This window comes from Platalea leucorodia (genome assembly GCF_965183815.1).
Source record: "Platalea leucorodia genome assembly, chromosome: 6".
NCBI classification, from domain to species: domain Eukaryota; kingdom Metazoa; phylum Chordata; class Aves; order Pelecaniformes; family Threskiornithidae; genus Platalea; species Platalea leucorodia.
The window spans coordinates 3,102,845-3,115,570 of NC_138828.1; the positions used below are offsets into that span (position 1 = coordinate 3,102,845).

General features: G+C 42.1%; 1 protein-coding gene across 14 annotated transcripts in view; it reads left to right on the forward strand.

The window, feature by feature from the left end:
* WRN (WRN RecQ like helicase) overlaps nucleotides 1-12,726 on the forward strand; it is a 47,694-nt gene that overhangs the window by 17,475 nt on the left and 17,493 nt on the right. For 13 of the 14 annotated variants that reach the window (XM_082315099.1, XM_082315098.1, XM_082315091.1 and 10 more), the window contains 12 exons: nucleotides 1,127-1,202; nucleotides 2,221-2,288; nucleotides 2,654-2,762; nucleotides 4,449-4,517; nucleotides 5,052-5,134; nucleotides 6,288-6,394; nucleotides 7,148-7,335; nucleotides 8,236-8,413; nucleotides 9,012-9,193; nucleotides 10,464-10,565; nucleotides 10,915-11,007; nucleotides 12,342-12,483. In XM_082315099.1, coding sequence (XP_082171225.1) covers nucleotides 1,127-1,202; nucleotides 2,221-2,288; nucleotides 2,654-2,762; nucleotides 4,449-4,517; nucleotides 5,052-5,134; nucleotides 6,288-6,394; nucleotides 7,148-7,335; nucleotides 8,236-8,413; nucleotides 9,012-9,193; nucleotides 10,464-10,565; nucleotides 10,915-11,007; nucleotides 12,342-12,483 — 1,397 coding nt within the window. The remainder of the gene's footprint in view (nucleotides 1-1,126; nucleotides 1,203-2,220; nucleotides 2,289-2,653; nucleotides 2,763-4,448; nucleotides 4,518-5,051; nucleotides 5,135-6,287; nucleotides 6,395-7,147; nucleotides 7,336-8,235; nucleotides 8,414-9,011; nucleotides 9,194-10,463; nucleotides 10,566-10,914; nucleotides 11,008-12,341; nucleotides 12,484-12,726) is intronic. The other variant, XM_082315095.1, reaches the window with a different exon arrangement.

Genomic DNA, 12,726 nt, shown 5'->3' on the forward strand with positions numbered 1-12,726 from the left:
AGATAGTTAAAGCTCATCTGGGTTTTGAAAGGAGTACTTGTCTGTGTGTCAAGATGAAAATTCAAAGGTGTCCTTGGCAAAACACAGTTGACTCCTGCCATGATCAGCAGATGTTATACATGCTTAATGGGAGTACAACTGGTCTGGGGACCTGGGGGTCATGCAGATTTGAGGGGACTTATTCAGAACACAGCAGAGAGGAAGATGTACCTCCACTACATGCTTTCGTTCTGTTGTCCCGCTACTGCTGCTTTGTGGTAGAATTGTTAGGAAATTGTGGCTTGGCGGTGATCTTGACCTAATGCTTTGGAACTGCCCCTGTGGAGACAGATCAAATGGGGAAAAGAGGTTGAAATGCAAGGTGAAATACACGTTGGCTTGTTTGGACCGTCACTGTGTGAAAGCTTCCTTCCCTGGTTGTACAAGTTAGACTGCAGACCTTGCCACTGAGAGGAACAGCATCAACCAGGAGAAGAGCCGCTTCCTTCTTCCAAGCAGAACGTGGGCTGCTAGATGGGGATGGATGAGTCAATTTTTTTCTTTGTTCAGTTCATCTCTAAACAATATCCAGACAGGCTGTTACAGGGAACGTGTGCTTACCCAACAGGCAAAAACTAGGTGGAAATGTTATGCTTTCTACTGCTGAATATTAATTATAAATTTCAACAGAGATTTGAATGTTTCTTAAGTGTTCGCAGCAAGATCAGGATCCCTTCTATGTAATCTCTGGACCATGACTTAGCAACTTGCAGCGTCGGCTATTGGTTAGTGTAACTTCAGCAGGGTCTTCAAAGACATGCCTGGTAAAACACCTCTAGTACCTCGTCTGCAAATGTTCCAAACAACGCAGCTATGCATTATAATACCTATTGCTTTGCTATCTCATTAATCAAGCCAGATGTTCTCCTCATGCACAGTCTCTGAGGAGCCTGTTTGCTTTTTTAATCCTTGATTCTAGCCCGTAAATACCTTCAGAGTTAGCTGTCTTCTTTTCACTGGAGTTGCCCAAACCCTAGGCCCTGGGCATAGCGAACAGTGAGCAGATTGTTGTCTGTCAAGACAGTGCTTTGTCTTTTTAAAATTAAATCACAGATGAGGTTTTTTCCTGCTCTCTCTCCTGCTAAAGATCCATGGCTGCCAGTACCTAGTGAAAGCCACATCACATGTCTGAAGACTTATTTTGGGCATTCTTGTTTTAAACCGTAAGTATGTTTTCTGTTAAAATGTACACTCTAGGATTCACTTTCTTGCCCTTCTTTCAACTTGGTTGATTTTTTATTGCTACTTACTTTAAAAACCACTAACAAACTAAGACCTGTCCAAAATCCCTAGGAAAAGAAAAGCAACCTTTGCCACAACAAGATGTCAAAATAAATCTTATGAAGTGTTAACTACAATACTGTACTCTCACAGCAGAGGATGAGTTTCTTGCCTCTTCTGATGGCATACCTCCTGTGACAGCAGCTTAATTGTATCAGGTCTAGTTCAGGTGTTTTCAACAGCGGGCAACAAACTGCCCAGGTGTTAGTCTCTGTACAATAAACTTCCTTAATCTAGTTATCCTTTATGTTGCTCTAATAAAGGAGGGACACGCTTCACTCTATTTAGTGTGGCGTAATCTCAGTGCAGTCTGTGCTTATGTACTCGAGCACTGCTGTTAGAGTTTTGAAATTCAATGGGAATGGGATGAAATCTTCCTGGCTGACTGGTGGTGGAATGCTTTCTGTGCAAGACACAGCCCAAGAGCAACACTTAGTGGGGGGGAAGCTGTTTTAATTCAATAAAATAGTTGGTAGACTTTTGTAAACGGGGGACGGGGGGGGGAATTATTTAATTGACCACAGTTATGTACACTTGCAAGACCACAAAAGGATGAAAACCATTTGGCAAAACCAAGGTCCCAGTTAGTCTCTTGCGTTGAAGATAACTGATCCACAAACACTGGGAAAACTACAGTTATTAATGTGTGGGAGACACGGTTTGTTCAGTGATCTTCTGTGAATGAGTGCATCAAATATTGCTTGCCTTAGTCCTGTGAGAGATCCCCACTGTACCACCGGTGGGATTGCCTGCAGCAATTGGAGGGTTTGAGTGGTTGCAGCATGGAAAGGCAACACTCTGTAAGGCAGGTGGAAGGGTTTCATTAATGTGAAATTCAACTCGATATGCAGTTTCGCAACGTTTACAAAAGGAAAATATTTCCCTTTGTTTCATTTTAAGGGTCCAGTGGAAAGTGATCAATTCTCTTTTAGAAGGGAGAAGAGATAATCTTGTTGTCATGGCAACTGGTAAGTTACCTTTATGTCCTAAGAAGCAGCGAAAAATCTTTTCCTTTTTGGGGAGAGTAGGACTCAAACTTGGAGCCTGTCCATATGGCTCATATGAGCAGGGTGCCCTGACTGAGACTGCATAAGTCCGAGCCAGTTATGCTGGCTACTTGTTTTTTCTGTCCTCGCCTTTGTCACTGACCTTGGTGTAGAGAGCTATCGAATGGATGCTGACCTTATTTATCTTGCATCTTTGTTCCTCTACTAGCAGAACAAACATAACTTTTTTTTGGGGGGCTCAAGGTGGTGTTAGAGTTGTCTCATAAAGCTATATTTTACAACTGCATAGAAAGCATGATGTTTCACTTCTACCTTTTTTCTTTAAGGCTATGGAAAAAGCTTGTGCTACCAGTTTCCTCCTGTTTACACTGGAAATACAGCAATTGTCGTTTCTCCTCTTATCTCCTTGATGGAGGACCAGGTGCTGCAGCTGACGTAAGTAACACGGTAGTAACAAGCTGCTGCTGTATTGCCTGTGGAAACCCCCGGATTCTGCTCGTGGCATTTCTTGGTGTTGAAGGTTGCAGCTTTGTACAACAAGCTGTTTGTGTGCCAGCTGTAAAGCATATGTTTCTCAAGGAGCACACGCAAACTGTGTAGATAGTTTAAGATCACTGGATTTGCCAAGTATGTGAACTGGAGGCTGAAGTTCAAAGGATCTGTGCTGGTGGGCGGTTCCTGAAGGTGGATCCTTCTCAAGCATTTCTGGATTCACAGGCCCTTTTTGTGCAGACCGAAGTGATGGAGGGGCTTCACAGGCTCTTTCAGCCTGTGAGAGTTATGTCCAAATTAGATAGAGCTTCTGTTGGGTCTGAGAAGTAACATCGGAACAACACACGGCTGGAAGCTGTCGGCCATTCAGATGAAAGTTACGGCACAGACTTTGAAGACAGACAGTGTAGTAGGTCTCCTAACACCTGGCCTCTTCACATCGTAAAAGGTCTGATGGGGGAACTAGTGGTTGACGCTGAGTTGCTCTTACAAGGGCAGTTAGAGGCGTTGTCAAGATAAATCTCTTTGATTTTAATACCTATGTGTACTTGCTTTCTGTTATAACAGCTACTCGCTTCTGATGCTTTTTCATTTAAACTGTGGGGATCGTGCTGAGATGTCTAGTTCATTCCTGCCTTGTCCAACTTAGAAAGAACAGGTCTTTTGTGAAAGAGAGGATTTGAAGTTTTTCTGAAGTAAGGAACATCAGTTATTTGTGCTATTTTCTGCTGCACATCATGACTGTGTGCAGATCAATGGCTGGACAGCTTAAGCTGGCTCTATAGCCAGTTCCTAGACTGAGTATTAGTCAGCAGGGTGTCTACATGTATTCAGCTGCTTCTTTGGCTTTTATACTGTTTTTTCCTCAGTGGAAATGCTTTATTCACTAGTTTCTCAGTGGGTCATTCATTTTGAAGGCTGAGGAGACTGAATTTCTACAACCTAATGCAATTCAGTAATTTGTCAGTCTGGGTACAGTTCTGCCAGGGACTGAAACACAGAGGAACGAGGGGGGAGAAGCTATCGAAGGAAAGGGCTGTAACTAAATGCTGTAAATCACCAAGTTAAGAGCACAGGGGTTGCGGGTCCTGAAAGAGGTCAAATATGAAGTGGCTGCGCTGGTAAGCGTAATTGAGTCTGTCATCAAAAATCAGCTGCCTGACAGAAAATCAGCAGATGAGGCACCAGTAGCTGACAAAAGATGTAAAGGCAAGGAAAAAAAATGTGAGTTAGTAAGCCTTAGATCCAAATGTGATGGACTGCATAGGATAATAGCTAAATAGGATACACTTACTGTTTTTTCTTCTCTTGGATGTTTTATTAGTAAACTTAGCTCTTGTGCAAGGAAAATGGTATTTTTTTTTCTGCGATTCCTTATCGCACTTATCAAGTGCGTGTGTTGTGGGGAACAGCTAGAGGGGAAGTGGTAGAGCGTGTGGGTGGCAGGAATAGGCACTGACCGCTTTTGCTTTTTCAAAAGGTGTTTTTTCCCTGCAAAGATCCTTGGAAGCCAGTAGTCTCTGACCTCGCAGCTTGAACTTCCTTCACAAAGTGCTGGCATAGGCTGAAAGCTAAGGCAGAAAGCATTGAGAGTAAATCTGTATATGACTGTGCTGCTTCTTTCTGCAGAATGTCAGGGATTCCAGCTTGCTTGCTTGGTTCGGCTCAGTCGAAAAACATCAAAGAATGCATCAAAGCGTAAGTCTTGGATAAGCTTTCTGGGACTGCGGGTTCTGACGTAGGTGTATTTGAGAGGTAGGATGTCTCCCTGATCTGTCATCGCTGAAACTCTTGGTTCTGGCTCAGACCTGGAACCTGATGGTCAGTGATATTGCTTGCATTCACCCAGGCTGAGCGTGTGGGAGGCTGTAGCCACCCTCTTGTGCCCTCTGGCTGGGGAGATGAGGCTTGATTCGGCTTTATGTTGTGATTTATATGTGTTTTTACACAGGTCTTAGACCTATATTTGTCACCAAGTCATCACAACAATCCCTTCTTGTTCTCAAGGGTAGTAAATATCGGTTTTTCCTTTTCCTGTAATGCGATGTACTGCCTTGCTTTCCTGCTGTTCTGGAATGCTTTCTGCGGTCTTCGCATCCTTCGTCTTGTTCTTTATCCAGAAGTCTGTACTTGTTCTCATTTACATCTTGTAGACAGTCATGATTTTGTTTCATTTGGTTGAGTTGTCTGGGGTTTTTCCTTCTGTGACAGTGTATTTTCTTCATATTCCAGGGGTCAGTACAGAGTCATATATATGACTCCAGAGTTTTGTTCGGGGAACTTAGAGTTACTGCAGGACCTTGACCAAACTATTGGTAAGTTGGGGATAAGGTTGTGGATGAGTTGGCTGCTTAAATTCATAACTATATTGAAATTTTTTTTTAGTCCTTTAACATTATTAACCTGTTTCTTACCCCTAGTGAGCTCAGAGGCTAGTGTAGTGAATGCCAATAAATGGTGTCAGAAGATTGCGTCATTGATAGAAATAAAAAAATCATATGCGAGTAGTGTTTTTAATGTGGTCTTAGCATGGGAATGTTAAACAAGTTACTGGGGGCAGAGGTGCTAAAACACTGATCTTTAAATCACAGGGAAAGAAATGTCTATTAGTAAGGCTTTTAGCCTTTTAAGTATTCTAATCTCTGATCTTTCTCCGAACGTAACAATGAAACTGTGTTTTGAAACACTACAGTGCATCTTGAAAATTCTTTTCACCAAAGATGATGGAGCTGATGCATCTCTCATAGTAGGGTAAATTCAAGGCACGTAAACTCCAAGAATTTAATTATTAAGGAATTGAGTTTCTAGTGCTGTAGGCAGGGAGGACGATCTAGGGAGAAGATGAGCCATCTGAATTTCTGGAGTCCTGAGAAGTTGTATGCTTGGCCTGTTTGACACGAGGGTGCTTTGAACATGCAGATTAGAATGGGATATGTGTACTCATGTTAATGTGTTCTCCTGATTGAGAACATGTAAGGTTATTTTCCAGGAATATCTTAAACCCCTCTCCCCTTGTGTTTTTCTGGACTTAGACTTATCTCTTCAGTGCAGGCCTGAGACACTCCTCAGGCTTTGTTTTACAATCCAGAAAATGAAACTAATGGTAATTAGTATTTGTGACTGTTACTAAGGAAGTCTGGGAAGGGGGAGTGGAAAAAGGTCCTGTCAGAGAGCTCAAGATTTTGACCCGTTGTGAGGGATGTTGGAGATGTGGAGCTTGGAGGAGGGAGATGGGGGGGGGGGTCTAAAAGCTCTTAGGCTTTTTTACAAAAAAGAGGCCATTACAAAAATGGGCTTGGGCAGTTGGTACAGCAGAAGGCATCCTAGAAACAAACATTTAAGCAGACTGCTGGTGCCTTCTCAGGGAAGCTTAAAATTGAGCGGAATGGGGTGTTTGTGTGTTGTCACTTCCCATGTTGGTTGGTTGGTCTTGTTAACGTGTCCATGCTGTGGTTTTGTGCCCACCAGGTATTACCCTCCTAGCTGTTGATGAAGCTCATTGCATTTCTGAGTGGGGCCATGACTTCAGATATTCCTTTAGAAGTTTAGGCTCATTAAAGAAGGCTCTGCCATTGGTGAGGTTTTGATATGTTTGATTTCTAATATGAGAGAAGGATAATATCTCATTTTATGAGTTGGAAATACCAGCCTTTTGATGTTGCTCTTTGGGTGTACTTACCGTGCTGTTTTGGAATTTATGCAGTCCCTGTCAGTGACTGAGCTTTGTGGGTTTTTTCTAAATGCGTAAATGATATTCTGAACCTGGAATACCAGAAACTTTTGAAAATTAAACTACTTTTTGTTGGATTCCTATGCTGTGGAAGATGATGTCCCTAACTTCTGGTTTAATAATGAGGAATTTTTTATTAAACTGTCTGGCTGAGTGGCTTGTAAGAGCATGCAACTGTTTTCTAGACACTCCTCAAGCATTTATTGCATAAGCTCAAAATTTTAGACCTGAAGTTTGCATGGTGGTCTTGGAAGTCTCATCATATTCCCTAAATTTAGCTAACCACATCAGAAAATTACTGTAGACTCACTGAAGATATAACTAAAGAAAACATGCATTTAGAATAAAACCCTATATTTATTTCAACAGCGTTCTGTCTCTGTCTGCTCTTCTGAACAGTGTAGACAAAAGGTCTAGGAAACTAAATATTAACTATATTTTTCAAATAGCTGAGCTGATCCAGTGATCATAAACAGATTAAAGTACCTGTTTACATGCTATTTCAGTTTTGAGTCATGATTTTCTTTTTAAAAAAAAAAGAACAAAAAACCCAAAAAACAGTGAGAGGTCTCAGGCTTTTTTCTACTTTTCATTGCAGGTTCCTATTGTTGCTTTAACCGCAACTGCAAGTCCATCGATTAGAGAAGACATAGTGCGTTGCCTGAACCTGAAGAATCCCCAGGTCACGTGTACTAGTTTTGACAGACCTAACCTGTACTTAGAAGTTGGACAACAAAGTGGAGATATCCTTAGGGATTTAAAGCAGTTCCTTACTAGGAAAGGAAGGTAAGGATTTAAGCCTGTTTTTGTTGATCACTCAGATATACTTGAGTACTTTGGAGTTTCGGTAGTGTCTACTAAAAACTGGTACCAGTCTCAAACTCATTTGGTGAGGAGGAGCTTGGGCTTTCTCCACAGCTTGGCTCCGATATCATGCTAGTCACTTGTGTCCTGTGTTGTTGTGCTCACCCCTCTCAATTTAAAAAAAAAAAAAAAAAGGTTTTGAGGCAAGGAGTAATGGACTCTTGCCGTTTGCGTGTTGCTAACTTAAGGATCTTCAGGACCATTTTATCCTCAGAGGACCTGCTGACACTGTAGCTATTGGAATGATTATGATGGATTGGCTGGTGGGTGAGTTTCCAAACAATATTGTACAAAATATGTGTGAGGCCGTGTTAAATCTGTGGTAAGATTATTTTTAATAAAGCTAATCTGAGCAGAAGAATTGCAGTCCTCGTCTGTTAGCAGACCCAGTGGCATACCTATTCTGGCCCTGCTCTTCTTGTCGCAAGCTACAATGTGTGCCTTGACAGCAATATAAGTGATTTTTCTCATCACTTGTTTGTACCTTGTTACGTAAATATAGACCTTCCAAAAGTGACAGCTGTAAAAGCGTCTTTCCTGATGACTTTAAGGAAATTGGGAGGCCTTACCCTGCTGCTTCGACAGAGACTTAATCTTCTGTTTTTCAAAATTAGAGCATCAAATAACTTCTGAGTCTGTTTTTCCAAAGGACAGACAACTTGTGTATGAGGGGACCACTTACAATCTGTTTCAATATCTAAATCCCCAAGAAGGTGAACTGCTGGAAAAGCTATGTTGCCTTTTCAGCTAGGTTCAATCGGACTTTTTGCAGAAGGGTGGCTTCTTCAGTTCTGTCTCTTCACGTGTTGCTATTATTTACAGCACTTCTGCGTATGAGTTTGAAGGCCCCACTATCATCTACTGCCGTTCGAGAAAGGTCACCGAACAGGTTGTGTCTGAACTGATTAAACTCAGTGTGGCCTGTGGTGCCTACCATGCAGGTATGGGAATCAAACAAAGGAGAGACACCCATCACCAGTTCATGAGGGATGAAATTCAGGTATGTAGGAAACAAAGTCTGCTTGGTCCTGTTTAAAATTGCGGGGTTTCTGGTAGAGGAAAGAATTTGGGAATATTAGCATGTGTTACCTATTTACTCTGTCTTCAGTTCTGGGTGAAGAAATTGCTGGTCAGTGCTGACAGTGATAGGATTCCTGGCCTGTGTTTGCATTCAAGAGGCTAACTAAAGGAATTTCATAGGGTCTGAGGAAAGTGGTGGTAGCTGGAACAATATCATCATAAGTTCTGTGAGGTGCTTTCTTCCTCCTGCAGCTAAGCAGGCAGAGTTATCCTGGGACTTCTTGTTTTCTTCTTCACAATAGATTTGTGCTTTTTGCTTGATAACTGCTTGAAAACACTCTAGCATTTGCCACAGCACATCATCACTCTCCTGTTTATAATCTCATGCCTGTGAGTCTGACCAAAATCAGATTTAACAACAGTACTGTGGAAGTCGAGCTTGAGTTTGAAGCTTTTTTGTCACTTAGGCTGAATTTTGAGTCGGTAGCAAAAAGTTGTCACGAAGCGTGTGAGCATGAATCCAGGCATATTCTTGATGCTCATTTCAAAACATTCAGCATATGGCTTCTGTTTTGTAGTGTGTTGTGGCTACAGTGGCGTTCGGAATGGGCATCAATAAAGCAGATATCCGGATGGTGATTCATTACGGTGCCCCTAAGGAAATGGAATCCTATTACCAAGAAATTGGGAGAGCTGGTCGCGATGGGCTTCCTGCTTCTTGTCACGTCTTGTGGACTGTGACAGACTTGGCTTTTAACAGGTAAATGACTGAAGACAACTGCTTTGACATGGATAGCCAAAACATAATAAAAGAAAGAGGAGCGGGGTGCGTTTGGTTGTAAATGTGATTTATTTTTTGGAATGGTTCCAAGTCCTTTTCTGCATACACACAGTACTAAATATGCTGTACTTCAAGAAGGTAATCAACAAATGCACTAATGGTAATGAGTTTGTCCTTGTTCTAGTTCTGCTTTCTGAAGGTCCTTTGGAAGGCAGGCAGCGATAAAACCTGGTCGCTTGTCCTGTAAATTATCTGATGTGGTTTTAGACCCATGGTCAGTCCTTAAGAGCGCAGATGGTGTGGAATTATTCTCTCCACTATCTAGATGCCTAAATGGGGAAATACATATTATATTCTTCTGGGTGGGGGAGTCTTGGTTATAGAGGTCCATAGCTGGTATAGGACCACGTAAACATCTGAACTTAGTCATTTGAACTTGTGTCAGCAGACTGCCAGAGCCTGTGAAACCAAAACCACACGCTTCCCAGCTTTTTTTTTTCTAGGCAGGCAAAAACTTGCTTAGCTCAGCTTTGAGCTGGAATAGTGTAGCTCTGTTAACGTGGTGCCTGACACCTGCGGTATTGGCTTGTCTTCCATGCCATGTGGCACAGCAAGGGTGGTGCAGATGGTAGCTCAGGTTTGGCCTGGAGCATGGGCGGAGTGAGCGCTCCATATGCCCATCAAGTACTCTCACGCTATTTTCTCCGTTGGATGCTTCCAGTGACTACCATTAAGATCTAAATTAAACAACGGGTAGATCTGTCCTAATGTGCTGCCCCCAAGTTTATTAAAAGAAGGGTGACCGTGTTTTAGCATATTAAGTCATGTGGCAGTGGCATTGATGAGAACTTGCTAGAGTTTGCCTGGAAAACTAGGGGCTGAGGGAAATTGCCCTCTCCTAATGCCCTTTGCCCTTGGTTTTGGGCTCTGTGCCTTCCAACATGGATTTCTGAAGCTTAGTAGCTTGTGGGGTTGGAAGAAACTTTCTCTCCTTCTGCCCTGTTTAGAATAATTGTCCTCTGTAGAGGAATACGAGTAAGGTGGTCTTCTGAGTATGCTCTGTGCTATAAGGATCAAGATGGTGAAGAAACAGGCAGCCAGTTTAGGTCTGGTTTTAGCGGGATTTTTTTTTCCTAGCTGTTCCTGGTGAATTTGACTGAGACAGTTATCTGGCATATTGAATTTTTGTTGTGGACGAGGGAATAGCGGTCAGTATTTAAGGCTCTTCGTGTTACCTTTTGACTGACAGGCATCTTCTAAATGAGATACGCAATGAAGAGTTCCGGATGTACAAACTGAAGATGTTGGCAAAAATAGAGAAGTACCTTACGTCAAATAGCTGCAGGAGGAAGTGAGTACTGGCATCTATTTAATGCTTCATGTCATGTCAGTCAGCTTTGATAAGAGCCATTGCACTGTGGTTACCGCTGGAGGTTATAACCAGAAGGCATCTTATACTCAAAATGTGTTCTGCAACCATGTCTTATATTAAAAAGCAGCATTCAAAAAGACTGTCTTGCGCATACTTAAATGTATATGCCAAGTGTTTCTGTAATTATTTAAAAAAAAAATCTTTGGAGGAATCAAGGCCAAATAATTGGCTCCTCAGTGAATTAATTAATGATGCTGATTTCACCTCTGTTTTCTGCAATAAGTTTTATGTTTAAATTCTTAGTTTTTTATTCAATTCCCTTGGGTAGAATCATCCTGTCTCATTTTGAAGACAAAAACCTCCGAAAGGTTTCCTCCGGCATCATGGGCACAGAAGAATGCTGTGATAATTGCAGGTCCAGGTAAGCTTTCTTCCCTGAAGACTGATAGAAGAGGTTACATTCTCGCAGGCTGACTTGCAAGGCCAATTATCTAAGAGAATTGACTTTTTATGCATCTGATCTTGCAGATGTTCAGCCTGAAGTTTATCTTTGAACAACTGTCTCTAACCTTCTCCTAAATAGCTGAGCAAGCCACGCAGCAGCTTGTAAGCTCGCCTGTGGGAAAGCCTGTAAACCAAGTATGGTCACAGTTCCTAAATGGGTTTAGAGCAACACTCTTAGACTGTGAAATACACTTCTGTTCATCCGTTTGAGTCCTGTTAGGTAATTAATCCCAAAAGGAAACACTTGCAAGCGGAGTGCGATACCATGTGTCTAAGGTTAAATTGCCAGAGTGCTGAGGGAGCTGTTCTCCTGTTCCAGCCTGTGCTGACATCTGTTCTTTATAGCACTGCTAATAATCCCGTAGATGTGCCGAAGGGAAGCCAGGGGGTCGGTAGTCACACAGGTATGAGCAGAAACACCTTCCGCAGGTTCTCCTGGGTGCACCTACATGCTTTCCCTGAAGTTATAATAAAGGATTTCTTGTTCTTGCTGGTGGCCTGATGCTTCCTGATCAGAGACAAGATGTTATGCTGTGTTGCTTTCTGGAAAAACGTTATCTCAGCTACGCTTCCTGTATGCTCAAGGATTAAGCCATCTTTGCCTGGCCTTTACTAAAACTAAACGAGAAGAGAGTTTGAGAGATCATGATGTCAATCTTTGCAGTCACGTTGCTGTGCCAGAAAAGAGCTACATAGTGAGTTTGTGTTGCAGAACTGAAATCGCTTCAAATAGATCATTGTCCTTTTTCTGCTCCTGAGAAGTGGCTCGTGCTGGTAACTTTTTTGATGGGTTCTTCCAGTTAGTAATAAATGCATTAACGAACCCTAGAAAATCTTCAATGGGGTACCTCTTTCCTTCTGTTCTTTCCCCTTTGTGTTTTAAAAAACAAGTCAAAAACCTCTTTTGCCATTAGGTGCAGTTAAAGATGTGTTGTATGCCTAAACCAGTCCAAATATTCCAATAGTAAATTCAGAAGATGGCTGAGACAACGTTGTTCTGTTACCCAAGTACCACGAAGAGCTGCTTGTTGTTGGGTTGGGCAGCTGTCTTAACCACGAGTGATTTTGAGTATTGCTTGTTCTCATGTTTTCAGTCCTAGTTCTTTACACTTAAACATGCTTAATGGTTCATTTTAATGTAACTTGAAGGGTGTATTTTACTTAGTTATCACTTGATAGACAACATGTGAAAGAAGGGGAGGGGGCTTGATTTCTGTGTGTGTTAAACTTGGTTTTCTTTGTGCATTACAGAGCCTCTTCTTTTGCGGTCTCCAGTGACTCAGAAGGTGGTTTACAGGACTTTGGGAAGCAAGCGTATCAGCTGCTGTCTGCAGTGAGCGCCCTGGAGGAGAAGTTCGGAATTAAAGTTCCCATTTTGTTTCTACGAGGGTCTGTAAGTGATAGTAAAAATCCTCGCGTGTGTTTTGAGACTGGAGGGACTGTTAGTGTCCCTCTTGATTGATGCACCAAACAGGACATTATATGCATACATATAAATGTGTGTACACACACATTTATATTTAGTACCTTATTCTCAGAGAGCTGGATATCTCTAGAGAGGTAGTCTTTCCTTTCTGAAGCTGCTCAGTAGCACTTGCCGTGCAGCGAACTAGATAGTTGTCTTCAAAGGCAACAG